Genomic DNA, 27,308 nt, shown 5'->3' on the forward strand with positions numbered 1-27,308 from the left:
TAGGCTTCAATTAAAATTGGACTCAGCTTGTGGGTGGAGAGACTAAAGCCCTGTGAAGACGTTTGATCCTGCAAGTCCTCAAAGCCTCCTGCTTCCCGAGGGGCAGCTGGGCACACCATTATGGAAAGCGGCATTGAAGATGTGCTGTCCCCTTCCCAGATCCTGCTGCCTGGGGACCAGCAGTGAGGCCCTCTCCCTGCAGAAGGGCGCTCTCAGTCTTGCTGGGCTAGAGGAGGAGGCTGCGGGGGTGCTGGCTGCAACGGGCTGAGCACAGAGAGAGACCTGTCGAGGTGACGGGGGGAGGTGACTGGCTCAGGCTGGCGCCTGTCCCACTTCACGGTCAGTCAAGCAGATGGAGAGGTGGGTGCTCTGCCTGCTGCCGCCACCTGCCCCGCAGCCTCGGCTGCGCCCATTTCTGCTCCGGGTCTGCCAGGAGGAGCTCAGCCCTCCTCCTCATGTTCATCTAGTGAGGTGGGGGGAGGCAGTCACCCCAGGCAGGTGTGGGTGTGGAAGATGTAGCCGCAGGTGTGGGACCACTGCAGCGAGGGGCTCTGCCTTGACTCCAGGAACTCCCACGGGCTCTTAAGAGTCTCTCCAGGTTGTCGCCATTTCATTTCTGCCCGCAGTTGGGCATGGGCTGTGTACGGAACACACATTAGACCCTGGGGAGCAAAAAGGAAACAAAAACAGGAAATGTGTCTGCTCTCAAGGATATTATTAAAATGGTGAGAAAACACAAATCTACCCACGAAATGGCCTGAGAACAAAACGCACCCAGTGGTTGTGATATTCACGCTACTTAAACCAGAAGGCTTCGAATGGGCACAGTGCAGTGGGGCTGAGGGGGCTAATCAGAGATGACATTAAATGTTCAAGAACACTAGCATGCAAGAACAACTGCGACCCTGGGAGACGTTTGCTACCAAGTAAACTGCAGGGCCCCACCACCCTGGAAAGGCGCCTCAGCAGGTACTGAGGAAGACCCGGCCGTGGCTCCCCGAGGTTGTGCTGTGTGAACTCACCAGCTGCAGTTACCGGGAAAGTTTGCTAAAAAGGGCAGGTTAGGAGGCCCCAGGCCTACAGGTTCTGATTCAGTAAATCAGCGTGGGCCCAGACCTGCACTTTAAGGAAGGGCCACAGGTAGCTGTGCTGTAAGAGGGACTGAAACCACACTTTTTTTTTTTTTTTTTTTGAGTGTCTCTCTGTCTCCCAGGCTGGAGTGCAGTGGTGGGATCTCCGCTCACTGCAGCCTCTGCTTCCTGGGTTCAAGTGAGTCTCCTGTCGCAGTCTCCCGAGTAGCTGGGATAACAGGTGCCCACCACCACGCCCGGCTAATTTTGTATTTTTAGTAGAGATAGGGTTTCAACATGTTGGCCACGCTGGTCTCGAACTCCTGGCCTCAAGTGATCCGCCTGCCTTGGCCTCCCACAGTGCTGGGATTACAGGTGTGAGCCACCGTGCTCAGCCAAAACCACACTTCTTCTTCTTTTCTTTCTTTTTTTTTGTTGAGACAGTTTCACTCTCATCACCCAGGCTGGAGTGCAATGGCATGATCTTGGCTCACTGCAACCTCTGCCTCCCGGGTTCAAGCGATTCTCCTCTCTCGGCCTCCCTAGTAGCTGGGATTACAGGCACACGCCACCACACCGGGCTAATTTTCATATTTTTAGTAGAGATGGCGTTTCACCATGTTGGCCAGACTGGTCTCAAACTCCTGACCTCAGGTGATCTGCCCACCTTGGCCTCCCAAAGTGCTGGGATTACAGGCGAGAGCCACAGAGCCCGGCCTCGAAACCACACTTCTAAGAAAATTGCTCTTATTGTTCTTAGGAAGGCACCAAGGCCCTTCCCTGCAGAACCCTAGGAAGTACTGTACATCAGGTTTCCCTTAGGGACCTCTGCCCCAGGGCAGTGCCAGGCACAAGCCACACTGCATCATATCACACAAACACGCCACAGGCCACACATACCACACCACACACACATGCCACAGGCCACACACACCACATCACACACACATGCCACAGGCCACACACACCACATCACACACACATGCCACAGGCCACACACACTGCATCACACAAACACATACCACATCACACACACCACAAGTCACACACATCACACACACAACACCACAAACCACACACACCACAGGCCACACACACATATCACACATACCACAGGCCACATACACATCACATACACTCCACAGGTCACACACCCCACCTCATACACACATGCCACATCACACATACCACACAAACACTACAAACCACATTCACACATCACACAAACACACAAACCACACACACCACAAGCCCCACACACACATCACACACACAAGTCACACACACATATCACACACATGTCACACACACAAGCCACACACACATCTCACACACATCACACACACACCACAGACCATAAGTCACACACACATCACACAGACATACCACAGACCACAAACGACACACAACCACAGACCACAAACGACACACAAGCCACACACATCACCCACACCACAAGCCACACATAACACAAGTCACACATGCCACATCATACACACATCATAAGCCACATACACCACAGACCACAAACCACACACAAGCCACACACACATCACACACACCACAAGCCACATATACCACATCACACAAACACACACACCACAAATAAAAAACCACACACAAGACACACACATCACACAAACACACACACCACACACCAGAAGCCATCCACATCACAGAAACACACACCACAAACAGCATACCCCCTCACACACACACCACAAGCCACACACACATCACACACACACACCGCAAACCACACAAACATACCACAAAACAAACACACACCACACAAATACACATCACACACCACAAGCCACACACACTGCAGACCACACACACACAAGCCACAGATATATATCACAAACCACACACACCAGAAATCACACCAACACCATCCAACACTCACCCATACACCCTAACTCCCACACACCATATACCACGCATACACATTAGAGCTACACAACCACATACACCACAAACCAGAAACACACACACCATATACACAGCCCCACACATGTATCGCACACACCATATGCACCACACAAATACACTCTCACATCCCTCCATACACCCCACACCTACACAAACCACATACACCCCACACAAACACACACACCATGCACCACACACCACACCCACACACTGCACCCACATTCCCCAGATCCACCAGAGGCCCATTGCCCCCTGGCCTGGGTGGGAGTCTGTGACAGGGACTTAGGTACTGTGACTCCAGGCAGTGCACGTTTGCCACACACGCAGGCAGGCAGCGCGGGCAGCAGCTGACAGTGGCTCACTCAGCCCGTTTTCGCCACTGGAGACAAACTGCGTCCCTGCCTCCTGCGGGCCGTGCTGTGCGGAGGAGCAGAGGTCCCTGATTAAGGCCCCCTGACTCCGAGCCAGGGCTTATTGATCTCGTTTTGCAGACGGAGAACATGGATGCGGGCAAGAAAAGAGTTCAGCCAGGGGTGGCAGCCACTGGGCTACCCGAGCAGACTCTGCCTGCAGTCCCCACGGGGAGTGGCTCCGGCGGGGAAGGGCCTGGTGCGCTGGCAGCCAGGGGTCTCCCTGGGGGGCACTCGGGCAGAGGCCCGGGCCGGGGCCAGACCACACCGACTCTTCCCTCCCCATCCCGGCCAGCGCAGAGAAGCTTCTGGCAGCAGATCGGCAAACCTAAGTGACCACCATAGGGGTGTGAGCCTCCCCGGCCTCTGGGGCCACGGGCGCAGCCGCGGAGAGGCTGGGCCTGGCGCTGGGACCGGGGAACCGCCTGGCTCCAAAGAGCAGCTCAGAAAAGTCAGTGGAGCCAGTGCCTGAACAGCCACGGGACCGGAAGGAGGGAGGAAGGAGGAAGGAGAGGCCATTTTTGACCTTCCTCCCTCTTCCTGCCCCGGACCAGGCGCACAACAGCAGCGGCCCGTGGGGGAGGGCAGGGTTTAGGCACAGAGCCCCCTCGCGGGCCCGTGGGTCTCCCTCAGCTCCAGGGAGGCGCCGGCCTCGGCCTGCCATCGTCTCGTGGGTCCCAGGCCCTCTCTCTGCCCACGGCCACCCTGCCTCCCTCCACCTGCGCCCTGCCAGGCCCTCTCTCCAGAGCTCAGGGAGATGCGTGGGGGAGGAAGGAGAGGGGCAGTCAATTCTGCAAAGCACCTTCTAGAAAGGGGCCACAGAGTCCGCTGGTCAAGGGCTGTGGGCATCCAGGCACCGTGGGCTGATGCCCTGGCCACTTGGCAAACACCTCACAATTCTCGAGCCCACGGTAACAGGTGAGAAACAGTTGCGTTTCTTTTGCCCACAACTCCCCATGTTACAGGAAACTAGTGGTCATCGGCCTCCATGTCCTCAGAGAGGCAGGGACAGCTGTGTTGGTGTGGCCCTGGAGCCTTTGGGGCGTCCCTGGCAGGCCTGCAGCGTCTTCATGTGAGACAAAAAGGCAGCTTCTCATGCCTGGGCTTCCAGATTCTCCACGGCTGCATGTTTGGCCTGGGCTGTGTGCTCCGCCTGGGGGCTGTCCCAGGCCAGGGCAGTGCTGCCAGGGTGTGAAGGGGACATGGGACCTGACTGCTTCTGCTTTGCTCACAGCTCTCAGCACCTCAGGAGCCAGAACCCCTCAGTGTGTGGTGGGGATGGGGGGTGACGGGCAGGGGCATGGTGGGTGGTGGGGAGGGCCAGGTCTGGTCAGAAGCCAGGAGGTGAGCCAGGCCCAAGGCTGATGCCAGCCGGCTCTGGGCTCCAGCCAGGAGCAGGTGGCCATGAGGAGCCAGGCTCCCTGCCCCTCCTCGGGAGGCCCCGCAGGAGCCCTGGCACCTTTCCCAGTGCCAGCTGCGCAGCCCGGCCCGGAGTCCAGGTCCAGGAGGGCCCGCAGTGTCTGCAGCTGCCTGGGGACCACATGCGTGACTGGCTGCCCGCGTGCTCATCCCACCTCTCTCCTCTGCCTGGCTTCGTGTCGTCTGCCTGCCCTCAGGGACAAGCGTGCCCATCTGACACCTCAGCGCCTGCCCATTCCCCGGGACCAGGCCATCTGGCCTTGCTGCTGCCTCTGCTCTGTGCAACCCCACGACCCAGCCTGTCACCTCCTGCTCCAGCCTCCGCCAGGACTGTCCTGTGCTCCCATCAGGGTGTCCTTGGCACCTGGCTGGCAGGCTGTGCCCAGCCAGGAAGTCCTCCCGTAAGCTCTCTATGCATCTCAGTGCCAAGGGGCACAGCCCTCAGCACGGAGATGGCTGTGGAAGGGATTATCAGAGCGCAGGGGCCCAGCTCTCCCTTGTCAGACCACCATCAGGCCTTCCTGTGACCCTCCCAATGGCGTGACCTCTTGTCTCCGCTTTGACCAGAGGCTGGAAGAAGAGTCTGACCCAAGCAGGCAACAGGAGGTGCAAGGGAGGGTTGGAGGAGCCAGCCTGAGGGGGAAAGCCAGGAGGAAACAAGCCCCCTGCAGCGCCGCCAGGGGGCCTCCTGGCAGTGTCCTTAGGCCATGCTTCTAGAAAGGCTTTGGACCCCAGCACCAGCAGGGCCCGGGCACCCACAGGCCCACTCTGGGCTTCTGGGCCATGTGTGAAACAAGACAGTCCAACTATTTGATCTCCAAGACCACTTCTAAGTTGTTCTGAGCTGTGACAAGGACAAAATCTCACTGAAAACTTGAAGCAGCTGGAAAAGCCAACACTACTGACATGGGGTGCTTCATATTATAAACCATGCCTGTCCGTGCGGTGTGGGGTGGGCCTCAGAGCTGGCTTCACAGGCCTGCAGCCTGCACTCTCATGGACCGTGAGGAGAGCCCCATGCTAGGTGTGATGGCCGGCTGTGGCTATCTTGAACAGAGGCCCGCGCATTTTCATTTTGCTGCGGGTCTCTTGCAAATTACCTAATTGTTGCTGGCTAAAAATACTTAGAGTGTTGCTCCAGCAGCACTGTGGACATGTCCACAATGTTTTTGCTCTGTTTTGGAAATGTTGAACTTTTCATTTCCAGTGCCTGGGAAAGGGACAGAAGATGAACCAATTGGCTGGGTGCGGTGGCTCACGCCTGTAATCCCAGCACTTTGGGAGGTCGAGGCGGGTGGATCATGAGGTCAGGAGTTCAAGACCATCCTGGCCGTGTCCAGCTAAGAATTAACACAAAGGAAGAAGAGGATGGCTATGAATCAAGAACAGCAGTCTGCCGCTGCAGGGGATGTCTAAATAAGCCCACAGAGCCTTGGCTCCACCTGACTCTGGGTGTGGTCACTGCTGCGGATGGAGGACTCATCAGTTCCCTTGAAACCTCTAACTCTCACCATGCACTTCCTTAATTGATTCATCTTTTTTGGGGGGACGGAGTCTTGCTGTGTCACCCAAGCTGGCATGCAGTGCACCATCACAGCTCACTGCAGCCTTGACCTCCGAGGCTCAAGTGATCCTCCCACCTCAGCCTCCCTGGTAGCTGGGACTACAGGCAGACACCACCCCAACCGGGTCTTCCTGCCATGTTGCCCAGAATGGTTTCAAATTCCTGGGTGCAAGCGATCCACTTACCTCCACCTCCCAAAGTGTTGGGATTACAGGCCTGAGGCACTGCACCCAGCCTTCATTTTGAATATTCTTGACATGGTTGCCTTTTAATGTTCAGTTTTTCAAACAGGAAATTGAGACTAGCGTACCGACTCTAAAGGTGATGCTCGAGGAGGGGAGCAGGTAATAAGCAAAATCTCAGGTAGGTGCAGAGAGGAAGAACTGAGCAGGGCGAGGGCGGTGGTGTGTGTGTGTCAGGGGCACCATTGTAGGAAAGGGCATGAAGGGATACTTGAGCAGAGACCTTACTGAGGACCGGAAAGGAGACAGTTGAGGGAAAGGCACTCCAGGAAGAGGAGATACGTTCCAGTTCTTCTGCCAAAAGTAGAGCTTTCTTCCTTAAGGTTCAGACTTGCATTTCCAACTCTCTGTTGTTATCTCCACGTGGATGTTCCAAACCCGCTCAAATGCAACCCGTTTAAAATTTCTCTTCTGCTGCAAACCGGTTCCTCTTCCTCATTGCTCTATTGCTGGTATTTGTGCCACCCTCTTCCCAGTCACCTACATACATGCACTGAGCTCCCAAGTTGTGACCATTTGTCTTCCACAAATGCTCTCCAGTCTTTTTTTTTTTTTTTTTTGCCACCTCTGCAGTTCAGGCCCTGGATGACTGCAGGGGCCTCCTCGTGGATCTCCCCAACTTCAGCTGCTCCAGCTCTGCCCTTCTTCAGGACTGCAGTCGGTCATCTTCCTTCAGCACTCTTTCAGTTAATGCTGTACTCAAAAGGCTCTAGAGTCTCTTGGAGTAAGGTCAGAAATCCTGAGTCCAGCACCTGAAGCCCCCTCTTCCTTCCAGTCCTATCTGCCCATGCTCCTCTAAACCCATCTCAGTTTGGATTCTTTGCAGTTTTCTTTTTTTTTTTTTGAGACGGAGTTTCGCTCCTGTTGCCCAGGCTGGAGTGCAATGGCATGATCTCGGCTCACCTCAACCTCCGCCTCCTGAGTTCAAGCGATTCTCCTGCCTCAGCCTCCCGTGTAGCTGGAATTACAGGCATGCACCACCATGTACAGCTAGTTTTTTTGTATTTTTAGTAGAGACGGGGTTTCTCCACATTCGTCACGCTGATCTTGAACTCCCGACCTCAGGTGATCCGCCTGCCTTGGCCTCCCAAAGTGCTGGGATTATAGGCGTGAGCCACTGTGCCCAGCCTACATAGAATTTATTAAACCATCTTATTACTGGACATTTGGATGGGTTTTATTTTTAGTGATCATAGGCTGGAAGCTATTTGAAAGAAAGAAGGATAGATCTTAAGTTTTCTTTGTATTGCTAGCATCTGGCAAAATACTTCAATTAATATTTATTGGATTGATTGGGTGCGGTGGCTCATGCCTGTAATCCCAGCGCTTTGGGAGGCCGAGGTGGATCACTTGAGGCCAGGAGTTCGAGACCAGCCTGGCTAATATGGTGAAACCCTGTCTCTACTAAAAATACAAAAATTAGCCTGGTGTGGTGGCATGCGCCTGTAATCCCAGCTATTCGGGAGGCTGAGACACAAGAATTGCTTGAACCGAGGAGGCGGAGTTTGCAGTGAGCAGAAATTGTGCCGCTGCACTCCAGCCTGGGCAACAGAGCGAGATTCAGTATCAAAAAAAAAAAAAAAAAATTGGATGTATGGGTAAATAAATGAATAAGCACTCATGACGGACACCTTTAGGCATAACTATTTTTTTCTGTTGAATACTTTAAGATAAATTTTCCTGAGAGATCAATGAGACAAAGAGCATTAATTTTTTTTTTTTATTTTGGCACTGCACATTATGGCAGATTGTATTTTCCAAAAATGGTCACACCAATAAACGTTCCACCCGACATGGTGTGATGTGGCACATTCCTCCATTGAGTGGTAGGGGCCTATGTTCCTTCCCTCTAACATTGGGCAGTTCTTTGTAGCTGCCTTGACCAACAGAATGCAGTGGAGGAAACATGGTACTTCCAAAGCTAAGTTATAAATAAAAGGCAATATGCTTCTGCCTCTCTCTCACTTTCTCAGGACACTGGCCCTAGTAACTCAGCCACCACGTTATGAGGAAGCCCAGGCCCTGGGTGGAGGCCAAGTGTGAGTGTTCTGCCAATATCTCCAGTTAGGCTCCTAGTCCGTAGCTAGCATCAACTGCCAGACATGTGAACCTGCAGACACTGTGGAACAGAGAGGAGCTATCCCCACTGTGTCCTGTCTGAATTTCTGGCCCACGGAGAGAGGTACTAAATGGTTATTGTGGTTTTGGGGTGCTTTGTTTAAAGAATTCACGCAGACCATTCAACTGGAAGCAGAGTGTCATAATGAATTTAATTTTGAGATGGAAGTCACGTAACACCTTCTCAAACCGACAGGTTTGGGGCCTGGCAGCTTAGGTTCAGATTTCCCTCTGCCAAATCTTTCCCGAGTCAGGGGACTCCTCAGGCTGTCCCGTGGATGACACTCCTCCCCACTAGGAACACAAGGGGCCTTTCTTTGGAGGTGGAGCTCATTAAGCTGGTGCCTGTATTCTGGGCCAAAACTATCACAGAGCTGCCTGATTCCAATCTCCACAGCATGTGTTTGGGAGAGAATCGTGCCTGGCTGCTGCTCCTGAGAAAACAACGTTTGCCCCCAGTGGAGCTGATCACCACCTTCTAACTTTCCTCCTATGGGATGCAGTGCATGAAAGCAGAGTCTGATTCAGGATTGTTATTTTTTCCTTCAAGTGTAGAAATGGGAAAGGAAGGAGACTGTGTTTTCTTGGTATACCAGAAAGCCCAGCCTTCAGGATACAAGGGTGCTACTGTCTATGACTGGGGAATGAATGGCCAGGTCTCGGGAAGGGAAGGATAGAGGGAGCAGGAGGCAAAGCTGGGCTAGCACAGTTGGGGTGGGTGGGTGTCAAGGCCATGAAGATCTGTAGCTCAGTGTGATCCAAGGACAAGACAGTTGCTTTACAGTGCCAAAGGGGCCATTTCCTACTTTTATACTAATTTGTTCTTTTTTCCTTCACCTAAAGGCAGTCCATTCATTATTTTCACTTTGAGTTTCTCAGTTACCTCTAGGTATGAAGAGTATCTTATCACTTATTATTATTATTTTTAGAGATGGGGTCTCACTATGTTGCCCAGGCTGGTCTCCAACTCCTGAGCTCAAGTGATCCTCCTGCCTCAGCCTCCCAAAGTGCCGGGATTATAGGTGTGAACCACTGCATCCAGCCCATCTTATTTTATCAGAAATCAGTGTAGGGCCGGGTGCAGTGGCCCATGCTTATAATTCCAGCAGGTGGATTGCTTGAGGTTAGGAGTTTGAGACCAGCCTGACCAACATGGTGAAACCCCGTCTCTATTAAAAAACACAAAATTAGCTGGGTGTGGTGGCAGGCATCTGCAATCCCAGCTACTCAGGAGGCCGAGGCACAAGAATTGCTTGAACCTGGGAGGCAGAGGTTGCAGTGAGACGAGATCACACCACCTTACTCCAGCCTGGGTGACAGAGCGAGGCTCCATCTCAAATAAATAAATACATAAATAAATAAATAAATAAAATAATCAGTCTGAAAGACTAGTTGTCCTGCCCCATTTAATGACAGAGCTTAGTCCTCTCGCTGAATGCTCAATGCATTGAGGCCAGTGGCTCTTCTAGCCAGATTGATTTTGAAATACTCATTTTGGTTTGGGGCAGAAAATGATTTACATACAAATCTCATCCACAGTAGTGCCTGGGACCCTCCGCATGCAAATTTGCTAAGAAATATCCTCAGGGTTGCTGCTGTCCCTTGTGGGGTGGCAGGGCTGCGGCGCTGTTCTCCACACCCATCCTGCTGTTAGACTCTCCTTCCTAATTCCCACTGAGGTGCCGCCTCTGTAGAATTCATAAATTGTCCCATCCCAGGTCAATGCAGTTCAGTGTGAAAATGTTATTACTGATGAACATCCAGGGATCAAATTATAATGTGGCTCGGAGCTAACGCCTAACAACCCTGCACACCCAGCAAAAAGCTACTGGCATACCCAGTGAGATGTGGCAGTGTCATTGGGGTCCAAGAGGCATGGGTGCTGATTGTACAAAGCCCTCTCATTCTAACTGGGCAGACAAAGCCCCGCATGGGTCCTTCCCTGAAGCCTTCCTGCCAGAGAGCCCAGCCGTGTGCTGCTTGTCCTTGAAGACTTTTGACCTCATCCACGGTTCAGGGACAGCTGTGACTAAAGCCACCCAGAAGGGCAGGTAGGCCAGCCAATCCCTTCTGGCCCCCACCACTGGTCCCTGCAGCATTTGGGACAATGTTGTGCTGTTGCACGTAAGTGCAGTGCCTTCACCCCCAGGTTACTAAGGAAGACCCCCAGAAGCACTGGCAGGAGTTTCATCATTTTCCTAACACCTTTACTTTTCAAGCAGTCCCCCTGCTGCAGCTGTCCAGGCCCAGGAGTGCTTCCTCCTTAGGTCTAGCCACAAAAGGAAGGCCAGTGCGCTTGGAGGGATCATAAGGTGTCCTTTGGAGGAGAACAGTTAATATAGGAAAGCTAATATAGGAGGCTTTCCCAAAAGTAGTTTTAACCATTGACAAGTATACTTGAACAGCAGCACAGCTCAGACTAGTAAGAAACTCAGTTCTTGTGCAAGGATGAGATAAGATACGAGGACCTACTGTTTGACTAAAAGTCACTTCTGAATCCATTCATGTAGCTGCTGAGTGCCAAAGGAGGGGCAGAGATCTAATCGCTCAAGGGGAGAAATGACTGCCATCTGGAGTGGTCAGGACTAGCTCCAAATAGCAGGTTTAATTAGAGTGAAGGCTCAATGCAGGGGAAGACAGTAGACTGAGAGGGGGCATCCCCAGAGAGTGATCAGGATGAGGAGTAGCACAGAGAGAACCCAGCAAGCAGGCAGCAGCCTGCACTGGCTGGAGCCAAGGGTTTAGGTGCATGAGGCCAGGTTGGGGCCAGATTGTGTGGAGCTTTAAATGTCAGGCTAAGGAATTTATCAGGGGGATGAAATGATCAAACAGGTGTTCTAGGAAATGAATTTGAAGAGAATGTGCAGGATGAATAGGAAAATCTGGAAGCATGGCAACAATTCGAAGGCTGTGAGATTAACTAGGCTGCTGCAGTAGTCCTGTGTGGGTTGATAAGGGTGTAAATGAGCATAGTGGTGGCAGAAATGGAAAAGGTACAGCTGCAAGAGACATTGTTAAGAAAGAATGGATGAGGTTTGCTGCCTGATTGGATTGGGGATCCAGGGAGCTCCAGGAATCAAAGATAACACCAGAATTTTGAGCATGGGCAACTGGTAGTACAATGAACAGAAAAAGGGATGTAAGAGGAAGCTGATAGGAGCAGATGTGAAGTCAGTCTCACACATGGGGTTCACAGAATATCCAAACAGAAATGTCTGACGGGTAGATGGAAATCAACACTACAGTTCAGGAGAGACACTATGCTTGATGGATTTGGGAATCAAAGGCAGAGAGGTGATGAATGAAGTGGAATGAATGAGATCTCTAAGGAAAATCATATACAGTGAATCAGAGGACCAAAGACTGACCTTTGAGGAATGTGTGCATTTCTATTACAAAGCTGCCTAGAAAGGGCTGGGTGCGGTGGCTCATGACTGTAATCCCCGCACTTTGGGAAGCTGAGGTGGGCGGATCACGAGGCCAGGAGTTCAAGACCAGCCTGGCCAACATGGTGAAACCCTGTCTCTACTAAAAATACTTTGTCCCACTTCCTAAGTGAAGGGCGATCTGTGTGTTCAGGTGTTGTCAGTCTGATCCTTTCATTTGAACTTTCTTACCAACCCTCATGCAGCCATCCTGTTTCTTGACTGTACATTAGAATCACCTGGGAAGCTTTTTAAAAATCCTGAGGCTCAAGCCACACCCCATATGAAGATCAGACTCTTTGGGAGTGGGACACAGGCATTTTCTAAAGTTTCCCAGGAGGGACCCAGTGCAGAGGCTCACGCCTGTAATCCCAGCACTTTGGGAGGCCGAGGTGGGTAGATCACTTGAGGTCAGGAGTTCCGAGACCAGCTGGGCATGGTGGCGGGAGCCTGAATCCCAGCTACCTGGGAGGCTGAGGCAGGAGAATCGCTTGAAACTGGAAGGCAGAGGTTGCAGTGAGTCAAGTGCAGTGAGCTGAGATTGCGCCACTGCACTCCAGCCTGGGCAATAAGAGCAAAACTCCGTCTCAAAAGAAAAAGAAGAGGAAAAAGAAAAAAAAAGGAAAAAGAAAGTGCCACCCCACATGCTGCGTGTCTTTACTGTTAAAATATAAAATATCAGTGTCAAGTATATTTTAGTTTGAGAAAGCCACACAACATAACATTTGTATGTCTCAGTAGAAACTAAATTATAAATACCTAACATGCCTCTAAAAGAAATCTGGCTTAAGGATGATATTTATAGACAAAGAAAAGGATAAATGATGAAGTGAATGTAATCTAGAGGATTAGTGGATCTGATCCCACAAGAAGTCAAGCAATCAAAGAAAAACTTGTGACATATATCCTGTAAATAACATTTGATCAGAGATATTAGTAGACATTTATTCATTTTAACACAAGGACTAAAAAAATTGCCTTATTTGCAGTGCACTGTCTTCCTGAGGGGTGAATTCAAATGAATCCACCAAAGTATTTTTTAATAAAAGCTATATTTAAGTACAAACTGGCTCAAATATTTGGGAAGAAAAGCTAATATAGGAAAGCTACCCAGAGTACAGTAATCCACACTAGACTTACTAATAGTATGCAAACAAAACATCTTTTTAAGTGTGTATCCCTATGTATATATTTATTGTAGACTGTATTTTTTTAGTCACTTTAAAAATAAAATATTATTGCTTTGAATTTTTAGACTAAAAGCTAAGTCCTATAAAGAAAAAAAGACCTTTTGTCTTATGCATTGTTAAAATTTTTCTCCATAGTGCTTTTAATAAAGTGTATGCAACTATATAGTTTAACAGCATAACTGTTATTCCAAGACATCTTCAGTAACTTTTGAAATAGCAAATTTAAATTTTAACATGTTCTTATATTTAACATGTTTGATATTTTCTTCTAGAATATCATAGCAAATAAATATTTAACATACACCGAAAGTACTTAAAAGATAAGAAGCTCCTTTCCTTTGGACATCAACTTTTAAAAACACGAACAACTTTTTGAAAGACAGAATTTACAAAGACAGAACTGTACTGACTTGAATTTGGAATTTACTAATTACTGGTGATACTTTAGTGAGTTTACATATGTGTATTATTACTAGATCTTAAACCATACTGCATATAACAAAAAAAGAAAATAATTGTACTTCTCTTCCAGAGAGTAATGACTATATTCAAAGTCTGAGGCAATGACAAAATGGGATGCACATCTAGTAATGCTGACATACAGTTCTTCAGAAAAGACTAGTTTCAGCTGTTTCCAGGTTTACATCAGATGATGGAAGCAGTCTCTAATATGTTAATCAAGAAAATACACGCAATTGCCAGTTACTACATATACATACAGAAAATAAAGATGGTGAGTCAAACAAAACATACAAACTTGGTAACTTCTCACTCTCCAGATATTTTGAACATATTTTAAAAATTTAAACAGGATATCACTGTGATCTTAAAAAGAGAACTTTAAAAATAACACATTATGGAATAGTAAAACTGAGCTGCTAAAACCAAAGTGGTAAACAGTTTTCTTGATGTCCTCAGACTCTTAACTAAAACCCAAATTAATACTACCAGCTAAAGTTAATCCAAGTGTTGACTTTTTAAATGTCAATACTGTCAAACCTCCTTTAATAATATTTTAAAATATATGTAAACTTAACACATTACTTAAGAGTTAATCTCATTTCTTTGAATGTGGGCTCTGGCCTAACTTGCAGAACGCTGGGGAAACATTAAAAAACAAAACAAAACAAAACAAAACAAAAAAAAACTAAATCAGCAATTTTCTTACTTTCTAAGTACTTATACTATTAAATAAAATAACTGAGGCTGGCCGCAGTGGCTCACACCTGTAATCCCAGCACTTTGGGAGGCCAAGGTGGTTGGATCACCTGAGGTCAGGAGTTCGGGACCAGCCTGGCCAACATGGTGAAACCGTCTCTACTAAAAATATAAAAATTAGCTGGGTGTGGTGGTGCGTGCCTGTAATCCCAGCTACTCAGGAGGCTGAGGCAGGAGAATCGCTTGAGCCTGGGAGGCAGAAGTTGCAGTGAGCCAAGATCGTGCCACTGTACTCCAGTCTGGGTGACAGAGACCCTGTCTCAAAAAAAAAAAAAAAAAGATTGAAAAAAAATTTTTTGTGGCACAAGGATCAGGTAGATGATTCTCATTTGGGGGTTATAATGAAAAAAACCTCAAAATCTATTTCATTAAGGGGAATGGCACTGTTTTGAGTCAATAAAAATCTGAAGGGTTGCAGTTTTATAGTCACCTGAAATTTCTGAAAAGCAATATAAAATTAAAGGTAATGTCTCTTGATATAGAAGACACAGGACATATTTTTACAATGACATTTCATAACTGCTACCTTTTTCGTTAAATCTAAAGAGTCTGTAACATACACACATGTGTATTTTATTTCAGAAGAGTCGGTGGCTCAGAGATGTTTAGTTTTGACTTCTGGTTCAGTGAAATAAAAGTCCAAATGTCTGGAATTAAATATATGACCTGTTACTCGCCAAAGATCCATAATATATTCACACCAGATAGACCAAGATTAACTCTCCTATAAAGAGAAAAAAAAATTTTATTAGAATTGGTTGCCAAGCATTTAAGGTCTTTTTCTAATAACAAAAATCTTTATAATTAATACATGTTTAACTGATATTTAATGTGATATTGCAATGAATTATATTATACATAGTTTATCAGGTGAATTCCAGTAACAGTAATTACTTTCTTAGCTATGCTTAAAACCGAAATTTAGAATAAACAGATTTATGGAGTGTTGAAAATTATTTTTCAGTAAACAAGAACTATTACACCAGGTTAATAGCTAACAGAATAATTTTAACAAACAAGATTAAAGTAAAAGTATCAATTACATTTAAAAGATGGAAGATATGAAGATGCTAGCCTCTCAGAGAACTGTATTACTTGATTTGAATTAGGAATTTACTAACTACTGGGAATACTTTGGTGAGTTTGCATAAGTGTATTATTAATACATTAAACTAAATCATACTGCATATAAAAAAAAATACATATACTTCTCTTCCAGAGAGTAATATGACTGTATTCAAAGTCTGAGGGAAGGCCGGGCGTGGTGGCTCACGCTTCTAATCCCAGCACTTTGGGAGGCCGAGGCGGGTGGATCACGAGGTCAGGAGATTGAGACCATCCTGGCTAACACGGTGAAACTCCGTCTCTACTAAAAATACAAAAAATTAGCCAGGCGAGGTGGCGGGCGCCTGTAGTCCCAGCTACTCGGGAGGCTGAGGCAGGAGAAAGGCGTGAACCCGGGAGGCGGAGCTTGCAGTGAGCCGAGATCACACCACTGCACTCCAGTCTGGGAGACACAGCGAGACTCCGTCTCAAAAAAACAAAAAACAAAAAACAAAAACAAAAAAAAACAAAGTCTGAGGGAATAAGAGGGTTACAAGAGAAAGAAATTACTCACCTAACAAAATAAAAAAATCAATAGAGAATATCTGAAACTGAAGAATCAAGAGAGCTGTAAACCTCTATTATTTGGAACTATGAGAGTAATAACAGAAGAAAAAGCCACTGAGGGACTACAGTCTACTTTGGGAAGCAGACTTGGGGAATACAGGGAATTGCTCATTTCTGTCATGAACTTTTAGCCCTCTATGACTTTTTAAATTATGAGAAGGTATTAACTTTGGTAAAAAGCTGCCAAAAATGCCCTTCAAAACAGGTAATTTCTATCAACTGTATTTTCCATTTCTTCACACCCTCACTGACACTACACATGATAAATATCAAATCTGATAGAAAAAAAAGTTAATTTTGACTTGTTTGTGCAAGGGTCTAAGCATCTTTTTGTGTTTAGGAGCTGTCTAAACACTTTATGAAGAAATCTTCCATGCCTTTGTCCATTTTTCTAATAAAATCATATATGTTCTTTATATATAACAAATATGAGCTTGGATTTGCTATATTTGCAAACCCAATTACTACTGCTTATATTATAGCAGAATAATGCTTTGTTTCAGTTTGTCATTTAACTTTAAACTTTATAGTGTTTTTTCCTGAACAGAACATTTAAGTCACTGTGCAGTGAATTCTGTCTAGATTTTTTTCCTTTTGCATGTAGGACATTCATCTGATTCCTGTTACTGCACAAATATCTGGCATTAAATTGATAATGTATTTGGATCAATCTGTGGGCTTATGGTCATAAATCCAAATGGACTATATTTGAGCCACTCAGTCATTTCTTTTAAGTTACAGGAAAGTTTTTAACTATTTGTTTTAGGATGTATTTAAAAAATTATTCATGTTCAAAAGGTTAATAATTTCTAAGCTTTTCCCCCTGAGTTTAAAAACACTAGCTTTAGTCTAAAATGCTTAATTTTCGATATATAAGTTGCTCATTAAGAGAAGATAGCGCTTTAAAAATTGTATCAATTTCTTTTGGCCTTTCAGTAAATTTCATTACATTTCAGTAAATGAAAAAGTGCTGCTCCACTAAGCACTTTTTCATTTTAATGCATATGACAGACTGTATATGGCACTCAAACCTCATGCTATCATGACAAACCATTTATGCATCAAAATACCAATTTGGATTCACAGAGGAAAAGATACATTTTCAATTAAAACCAAAAATTGTTTATTTATATTATACCGGTTAAGCACCTATAATCTGAAAATCCGAAATGCTCCAAAACCCAAAACTTTTTGAGTGACAACATGATGCTCAAAGGAAATGCTCACTGGAGCATTCTGGGGAGTTTTAGATTAGGGATGCTCAGCCAGTAATTATTGCAAACATTCCAAAACTGGAGAAAATCAAATCTGAAACACTCCTGGTTCCAAGCATTTCAGATAAAGAATACTTGACCTGTATTAACAACATTTTTATATCAAATTCCATATTCCATCTAATATATATGTATATTTATAACCAAACTTTCCTAGACATTTTAGGGAAAATTTGACATGGGAGAATGTCCAAGATATACCATAAGACTAAAAATTAGGTCATAAAGTACTATGTTTGGATACAATACATTTTTAAGCAAAAGAAACAAAAATAAATGGAGTGGCTTATGCCTGTAATCCCAGCACGTTAGAAGGTCAAGGCAGGTGGGTGGATCACAGCCTGGGCAATATAGTGAGATACTGTCTCTACACATAATTAGAAATTAGTTCTAGTTTATACACTGCTGTGTTAAATACTTGTCTACTGAGTATGCATTATTTTCATAATTTAAAAATAAAAAACCGTGTTAGTTTAGATGCCCCACAAAAGTGAGTTTCCTAATCTTTCTAACAGGAAAAAATATATGATAAAAGAAGCTAATAGCTGGGCATGGTGATTCACGCCTGTAATTACAGCACTTTGGGAGGCCAGGCAGGCAGATCACCTGAGGTCAGGAGTTTGAGACCAGCATGGAGAAACCCCGTCTCTACCAAAAATACAAAAAATAGCTGGGCATGGTGGCGGGCGTCTGTAGTCCCAGCTACTTGGGAGGCAGAGGTTGCAGTGAGCTGAGATAGTGCCACTGTACTTCAGCCTGGGCGACAGAGCGAGACTCCATCACAAAAGAAAAAAAAAAAAAAAAGCGAGACTCCACCTAAAAAAAAAAGAAAAAAAAAAAAAAGCTAATAAATGTTCATATTTGTTTACAAATTTCTGTTCATGTCTGTTTTAATCTTTGCATCTAATACATTTAAAGACAGGAGCTTTGCTTTCTCTACAGCAGTGCTGTCCAACAAAAATACAATATGGTATGAACAGCAAATGCAAGCCACATAATTTTAAATTTTCTAGTAGATACCTAATAAACAGGTCAAATTAATTTTAAGAATATATTCCACTTAACTAAATCTATCCAAACTAGTATTTCAATATGTAACAAATATATACAATTTTTAAGGAGTTATCTTACTTTTTGGGGGCTACGTCTTTGAAATCTTGTTACACATTTTACACTTTAGTGCACCTCAATTTGGACTAGTCCTGCTTCAAGTGTTCAGTGCCACACGGGGCTGGTGGCTGGAGAGCACAGTTCTAGGACATGTATAAACTCTAAATTACAGTTTACAGGATGCTATCTAAAACTTAAAGGTGCATGCATATCCGAAGTGGAAATGACCACAATCCCTTCTGCTCCAAGCCCATCCCTTTGTTGTTTTTTACTAGCCTCAGGTTACTTAGTATGGCAGAGCTGGACCCAGAACCCATGTTTTCCAACTCCCAGATCAGGCACTACAAATATCCCTAGCTTTAGCTGGGGTCTACTTATTTCATATGTCATTTGATACACTAAAATTTCTAATCATCGAAATGAAAATACTAAAATTTTGAATGTCTTGCAATATGTGAGCTTTGTTACCAAGTATGTAAATGATTTCAACTGACTACTTTCCCATTGCAGTTAATGATATTATGGAATGGGTACCAACTCCGTCTCTCTGGAATTGTAAACACTTTGCAGAATGCTTCGTGTCTGAAATGAAATGGCTTGGGAAAAAACAGACTCCAGATTTTAAAAAGAAAATTTTTTTTAAATGGCAAGAGTCTAATTTTTATCTACCTCTGAATTATTCCTTCAGGGAACACAACTATAATGCTAACGATGTAGTCCACTTGCCTTTTACCAATGGGTTCTGAGGAGGTAGCTAATGGATTGCCCAAAATAGCAGAGGTAGTTTGTGACAGGGCTGAAGCCATTATCTATTGTTCAATCCATAAATCTTCAGTTACATGCTGCTGCCTTCTGCAGAATCTTAACATAGGAAGAAAATCAGTAAATAACTACTTACGTTTTAAATGCATAAGTACCTACCCAAGCATTCCTGACTCTTTGGTCTTTATGATGTACAGAAACATCAACAATGTATGAAACATATTATTTCTGCCCTGGAACAAAAACAAAAAAGACAAGATTTAACCCAAACCAAAAAGATTCAGTCTGGTAGGTAAATGTATATCTTATCAATTCATATCCTACTAACTCAGAATTCCATACAATTCAGACTTTCATGTATTCATTAAACAAAATACCCATGCTTTGTGCTAGGAAGTGGGAATACTGCAGTGAGGAAGACAGAAAGGATACATGTAATCAAGGATCTAAGAGCCAGTAGGGAAGGCAGACAGTAAACTAAGAATTACAACAACAAAGCGTGAGGAATGCTGTGAGAGGAGGTGCCACAGGAACATACGAAGATGCAGTGTCTGATTTAGGCTGGTTGGCGACAGAATGCCTCCCTGAAGGAAAGATGTTTTTGTTTTGTTTTGAGACGGAGTCTCGCTCTGTCGACCAGGGTGGAGTGCAGTGATGTGATCTCAGCTCACTGCAACCTCCACCTCCCAGGTTCACGCCATTTTCCTGCCCCAGCCTCCCGAGTAGCTGGGACCACAGGTGCCCGCCACCACGCCCGGCTAATTTTTTTTTTGTATTTTAAGCTGCAACCTAAAAGATGAGCAGAAAGGTAACATACTAGGGGGCCGGGGGGCTGTGTTCACACATGGGGAGAAACACTTACTAAGGCCTGGAAGAGCCTGAAGAGCTATTCTGAGGTTGGTGTCCCGTACACTACACACACAAAAATGCTCTATCCCCCAAAGTAATGGCATAAACAAGTGTTGGGATAAAAAAAGGTTTGAGTCATACTTTAAAATATATCAGAATATACTTTAGCATATAAATAACATATTAAATATGAATTTATTTTATCTGCAAGGGAATACTAGGCAGCATATTGCTAGCTCTAAAATCAAACTATTATATGTAATTTTTGGTCTGTAAAAACAGCTCCAAATTTAGATTTTCAATTTACAGGTTAACTTTTCCCCACTTACTCTGATTTAATGTGTTTTTAACTCAAGAATCTGAGAGAATGTATGATTTTTAGAAGATAATGTTTACACTATAAGGAAAAGGAAAAAAAAACAGATAGTGGTTAAAAAACAAAGATTGGCATGGACTTCAATGGCCCAAAGTATTTACATACAAAGACAAAATATTAAACTTGAAAGAAATTAATATATCTTCCTGAGAATCTGATAGCACAATTTATCACTATAGCCAATGTAAAATTTCTCAGTAAAGATGCTGGTAACAAAAATAATTACAAAGGTTATCAACAGAACTGATGCTTGTAATCAAGAGTAAAAAACCAGGCTGGGTGTGGCAGCTCATGCCTGTTATCATCCCAGCACTTTGGGAGGGCAAGGCAGGCGGATCATAAGGTCAGGAGATCAAAACCATCTTGGCTAACATGGTGAAACCCCCGTCTCTTACTAAAAATACAAAAAAAAAATTAGCCAAGTGTGGTGGCACGCGCCTGTAGTCCCACCTACTCGGGAAGCTGAGGCAGGAGAATTGCTTGAACCTGGGAGGCAGAGGTTGCACTGAGCCAAGATTGCGCCACTGCACTCCAGCCTGGGCAACAGAGCAAGACTCTGTCTCAGGAAAAAAAAAAAAAAAAAAAAAAAGAGTAAAAAACCTGTATGTGCTTGTAATCTTAGCTACTCAAGAGGCTGAGTCAGGAGGATTGCTTGAACCCGGGAATGTGATACCAGCCTAAGCAACACAGCAAGACCACCTCAAAAAAAGTAAAACACATTAATGGAAGTATAAATTGATACAATACCTTTATTATAAAGTAATTTGGTAATATGTTATTTTTAAAGTCTTAAAAATATTTTGACCTAGAATTCCACTTTTAGAACTCTGGGCTAAAGAAATGCAGATAGCTGTATGCATGAAGACACATTTTCAGCATTATTTATTTTCATTTTATTTTATTTTATTTTTTTGAGACGGGGTCTTGCTCTGTCACCCAGGCTGGGGTGCAGTGGCACAATCTCGGCTCACTGCAAGCGCTGCCTCCCGGGTTCACGCCATTCTCCTGCCTCAGCCTCCTCAGCAGCTGGGACTAAAGGCGCACACCGCCAGCCAGGCCCGGCTAATTTTTTTGTATTTTTAGTAGAGATGGGGTTTCACCGTGTTAGCCAGCATGGTCTCGATCTCCTGACCTCATGATCCACCTACCTCAGCCTTTTCAGCAGTATTTATAATAAAAAATTAGAAATACCCAAAATGTACGACAGTAGAGAAATGGTTAAATAAATTATACAAATGAAGTTTTTTTTATAGCCATTAAGAACTATTTTTAGGCTGGGCATGGCGGCTTATGCCTGTAACCCCAGCACTTGGGGAGGCCAAGGTGGGCAGATTGCCTGAGCTCAGGAGTTTGAGACCAGTCTGGGCAACATGGTGAAACCCTATCTCTACTAAAATACAAAAAAAATAGCCAGGCGTGGTGGTGGGTGCCTGTAATCCCAGCAACTTGGGAGGCCGAGGCAGGAGAATTGCTGGAACCCAGGAAGCAGAGGTTGCAGTAAGCCGAGATTGCGCCACTGCACTCCAGCCTGGGTAACAGAGTGACACTCTATCTCAAAAAACAACAACAACAACAAAAACAAACAAACAAAAAATTTATGAAGATTTTTTAATAGTATGGAAAATTATGCTATAAGCTAATATTTAAAAGCAGATATAAAACTACATAAATCATTTTAGCCCATAAAAAATATAAAGAAAGGGCCAGGTGCAATGACTCACACCTGTAATTCCAGCACTTTAGGAGGCCAAGGTGGGAGGACTGCTTAAGGCCAGGGGTACAGGACCAGCCTGAGTTAACATGGAGAGACTCTGTCTCTACAAAAAACAAATTGGCCAGGTATACTAGTATGTGCTTGTAGTCCTAGCTACTTGGGAGGCTGAGGTGGAAGGACTTCTTGGGCCCATGAGTTCAAGGCTACAATGAGCTATGATCATGCCACTGCAATCCAGCCTGGGTGACAGAGCTAGACTCTGCCTCTAAAAAGAGACATAAGACCAAAATGAAATTTGCCAAAAGGCAATATACCAAACAAAAAATCAACAATGGCTGCCTCAGGTAATGGAATGAGTGAGTTTCCTTCTTCTTCTTTATACTTTCCCAAATTAAGCACATACTACTTTTATAGTAAGAAATATATATGTATGAAACACATTTTCCCTAATTTAAAAAATTTACTTCTTCTATTAACATGAGATTATAATTTTAAAAACATCGTCAAAACAAATCACCCAAGACATTCTGTAACATCTTCTCTATATACAAATACCTTTGGCAGGTTGTATACATGACGCTGGTAGATGAGCTCATAATGGGGAGGGTTGATGGCACTCTGATAAATGCAAAAAACATTCTCATTCGTAACATCTGTAAAGGAAGGAAATATGCTGCATTAAAAAACCAAACCCCCAGAGACATTTTGTGTGAAAATCTCAACACATTCTTTTAGGAGAGGTTTATACCTGGTTTATTTGGTGTCTGAACAAAGTGCTGAGAAGTAAAAGTTTTTCCATCGGGATACTTCGGATGTGGAGGTAATCTAGAGTCAAGGTAGGTGCAAAATACATGCATGATGATCTGAGGATGAAGAAATAATTTTTTTAAGTCAGCATGAAAATCTAGCATGGATGTAGCCCTTCAGAAACATCTGTATTTATAACGATTCCAATTAAAAAATTTTTCTCTAAAGAGTGAATTAGAAAAATGCTGTCAAATGGTTAGATTTACAAGATAAAATCTGTAGAATAAAAAGATAAAAACATATACTTCAGGTAGCACACCTATTCTTTTAATTGAAAGTATTATTTCCTATAAAGATAAGGAATTCACTAATTCCTCTCCTAAATCATAAAGGAATTCAGTGTGTTTAAGACATGAAGCTAGGCTTAATTCAAATAATCTACTCAAAATTTAAAATAGAAAAAGATATTTGCCATCAAATCAGTCTATATTTTGATGGGAAGGTTTCCTTTTCAAATTGAAAAAGTTTAAATACTCCAGCCTACAAAGTTACCATTATCTGTTGAGGGTAGGGGTAGAGGGTGGGGCTTAAACACCAGACTCCCAGTCCCTACATATTTGATCTACATTTTTAGTTTTCCATAGCAACCCTAGAAAAGCAGGGCATTCTTAGTTTTTTGCTAAGTGGATCATTCATACCAACACAGTTAATAGCAAAACCAAGATAAAATACATTCAATTCTCAATCTGAATCTCAACATAAAACTTAATTTTCACCCGTAACAGTCACTAAAAAAAAAAAAAAAGAGAACATAATTTTGAAAACCTCGTAAGCACACAAGAACATTTATGTTCTTTGATCTCCTAAATATAATTATAGGAGTCTCTCTTAAAGTGACAATCCCAAGAAAGCAATGCGCATCACACTATTTGCATGCTGTATTACTTAAGATCAAAAAACAAGTAAATGTCCCTTCTCTACCAAAAGTGTCTCAAACTTTCAGGTCCACTATAGGAGAATAGTTAAATGACAGTGTGTAATAATGAAAAAATATCTAGGTAGGGGGAGGTTGAAGTAAAAAAAAACCCTAAATATTACAGAAGTGGAAGAACACATAATTTTACATACAGGAGAATTACAAAATGATAAAAACATTAAAAAATAGTAGCAACCAAGTAAAAGGAAAAAATACACAAAAATATCAACAGTGGTTGGGTGAACATGCTGATACTATTATAAATACCTTATTTTCTAAATCATTTTTTAATACTTATTCTTATGATAGGCAAACAAAAACACATAAATCCAGTAACGGAAACATTAAACTGAAAAAACAAAATAAATCTAAGGGTCAGGCACAGTAGCTCATGTCTGTAAACCCAGCACTTCGCGAAACTGAGGCAAAGGGATCACTTGAGCCCAGGACTTCAAGACCAGCCTGGGCAAAAAAGTGAGACCCCATCTCCACAAAAAATTTAAAAAATTAACTGGGTGTGGTGGCTCGGGCCTAGTCCCAGCTACTTGGGAGGCTGAGCTGGGAGGAGTACTTGAGCCCTGGGAGATCAAAGCTGCAGTGAGACGTGACTATGCCACTGCACTACAGCCTGGGTGACAGAGTGAGACCCTGTGTCTGTCAGTCAATCAACAATAAATAAATGAATGAATGAATCTAGGGACTTACAGCAGAATCGGTGGGCAGGTCTGTATCCCACTTTCGTCCTTTGAAGTCACCACCTCTGTTCCATCGAAATGAGCTCATACAACCTCCCTGAGAGAGTTCTGTGGCAACAAGGTGAAATTTTTAAAAGCTAAGAGTATGCAAAAAAGAAAAAAAAAAAGGCTAAGGGAATATAATAAGGGAAGCAAATCATTTTAAAAACTTGATCAAAACACCCAAACCTAAAGAAATATAAGATACAAAAAGATAAACATGTCCCTGAAGAAATCAGATAAATCCAAAATGTGGGATTTTAGATTTATCTGACTACTATTCTGGCTTCTTAAAAAAAAAGTCGATGGGTAGGGAAAATTTGAATATGGACAATATATTCAATATCAGAAAATTATTATTTTTTTTAAGGTACGATAATTGTATTATGGTTAGGTAGGAGAATGCATGCTAAAAAGTACTTTCAATGTACTTTCAAATAGCACAGCAAGAAAAAAAATGTGTGTGTGTATATATACGTAGAAAGAAAGAATCAAATATGTCAAAAGGTTGCTAACTATCCAATCTAGACCAGGAGAGTGTTCACTGCAATTTTTTTTTTTTTTGAGACGGAGTCTCTCTCTGTCGCCCAGGCTGGAGCGCAGGCAGTGGTGCGATCTTGGCTCACTGCAAGCTCCGCCTCCCGGGTTCACGCCACAGTCCTGCCTCAGCCTCCCGAGTAGCTGGGATTACAGGCGCCTGCCACTACGCCCGGCTAATTTTTTAATTTTTATTTTTAGTAGAGATGGGGTTTCACCGTGTTAGCCAGGCTGGTCTCGATCTCTTGACCTTGTGATCCACCCGCCTTGGCCTCCCAAAGTGCTGGGATTACAGGCATGAGCCACTGTGCCTGGCCCAGTGTATTCTTTTAATCTTTTTTGTATATTTTATATAAAACCTTTATATACTTTGTATAAATGTGTACATACACAGGCTCTTTTTTTGGATGTACAAATACTCTGCTAACTACAAGGCAATCTTGCCAAAAAACTCAAACACGAATTTATGGGAAAGAGAAGGGGTTATGTAAACTACACCATAGGGATGCATTCAGCAAAACCCACACTATGGGAACCTCTACAAGACAAACAATCCAGTTCTTCTGACAAATAAATTGCAAAGGGAAAAAAAAGAGGGTGGATGGGAAGCATATAGCTTAAAATAAACTGAAATAACCAACTGCAATGTATTACAATATTCGAATCCCAATTCAAACAAACATTGCCAAAAAATTATGTATTTTTATGAGATAGCTGGAAATTTGAACAGACTTAATATCTCATAACACAGGAAATATTAGGGCTAGGCAGCATGGTGGCTCACTCCTATAATCCCAGCACTTTGGGAGGCTAAGGAGGGAGGATTGCCATAGCCAGGAGTTCAAGGCTGCAAGGTCTATACACTCCTGCACTAGCGCCATTACTGCACTCCAGCCTGGGTGACAGAGTGAGCCCTGTCTCAAAAAAAAAAAAAAAGAATATTAAGAATGATAATTGTGGCCAGGTGTGGTGACTCACGACTATAATCCCAGCACTTTGGGAGGCCGAGGTGGATGGATCATAAGGTCAGGAGTTCAAGACTAGCCTGACCAACATGGTGAAACCCCATCTCTACTAAAAATACAAAAATTAGCTGGGGCATGGTGGTGCGTGCCTGTAATCCCAGCTACTCAGGAGGCTGAGGCATGAGAATCGCTTGAACCTGGGAGGTGGAGGTTGCAGTGAGCCAAGATTGCACCACTGCACTCCAGCCTGGGCAACAGAGAGAGACTCCATCTCAAAAAAAAAAAAAAAAAAAAAAGAATGATAATTGTATTGTGGTTATGTACGGTTGTATCAGTTTTCTAAAGGCTCAGCGGGGTACATGTCTATAATCCCGGCACTTTGGGAGGCTGTGGTAGGAGGACTGCTTAAGCCTAGGAGCTGGAGACCACCCTAGGCAACATAGTAAGACACTGTCTCAAAAGCAGGCAGTCGCGGGAGGCTTATCTTTTAGTGATATACAAAGAAATATTTACAAATGAACTGATAATGACATGAGGGCTTGCTTCAAATAATACAGGAAGAAAGTGGATAGGGCAGGGGCTGGCTAGGGACTAGTGATTGTTGGGGCTGGGTGATGTGTACAAGAGGTGTGTGTATACTATTTTGTCTAGTATTGTGTATGTTTGAAATTCTCCTTATATAAAATGTTTTAAAAAGTCATGAAAAATGTTTATTCCTGAACCCTGCTCTAACCTTAGGGGAAAGGGAGAACACTATAATATTTTCAAATTAAGATTTACGATAAATTTGAATACTATTTCTAAAACTTGTCTTAGTGATGAGAACCTTTTAAAAAGTTTATCCAAATTTTAAAAAATTCTAACTTTATGAATTGCTGCGTAAGTAGAGAGGCATAGAGGGTGTATGGGGGTGTCAGGGAGGCAACATTTCCTGATTCTCAAGTCAGTCTCCTCAGAAGAGCACATCTTCCACCAAATAGTAAGAATATAACAGAAATATAA

General features: G+C 44.0%; 1 protein-coding gene across 3 annotated transcripts in view; it reads right to left on the reverse strand.

Moving 5' to 3' along the window:
• Window positions 1-13,484: 13,484 nt before the first annotated feature.
• Window positions 13,485-27,308, reverse strand: part of TMEM209 (transmembrane protein 209) — a 41,777-nt gene continuing 27,953 nt past the window's right edge. For 2 of the 3 annotated variants that reach the window (XM_025380770.1, XM_025380768.1), the window contains 5 exons: window positions 24,776-24,873; window positions 23,096-23,210; window positions 22,903-23,000; window positions 19,568-19,641; window positions 13,485-15,315 (listed from right to left, as the gene is read on the reverse strand). In XM_025380770.1, coding sequence (XP_025236555.1) covers window positions 15,261-15,315; window positions 19,568-19,641; window positions 22,903-23,000; window positions 23,096-23,210; window positions 24,776-24,873 — 440 coding nt within the window. In that variant the 3' untranslated portion in view covers window positions 13,485-15,260. The remainder of the gene's footprint in view (window positions 15,316-19,567; window positions 19,642-22,902; window positions 23,001-23,095; window positions 23,211-24,775; window positions 24,874-27,308) is intronic. The other variant, XM_025380769.1, reaches the window with a different exon arrangement.

This window comes from Theropithecus gelada, chromosome 3 (genome assembly GCF_003255815.1).
Source record: "Theropithecus gelada isolate Dixy chromosome 3, Tgel_1.0, whole genome shotgun sequence".
In the NCBI taxonomy this organism is placed as follows: Eukaryota; Metazoa; Chordata; class Mammalia; order Primates; family Cercopithecidae; genus Theropithecus; species Theropithecus gelada.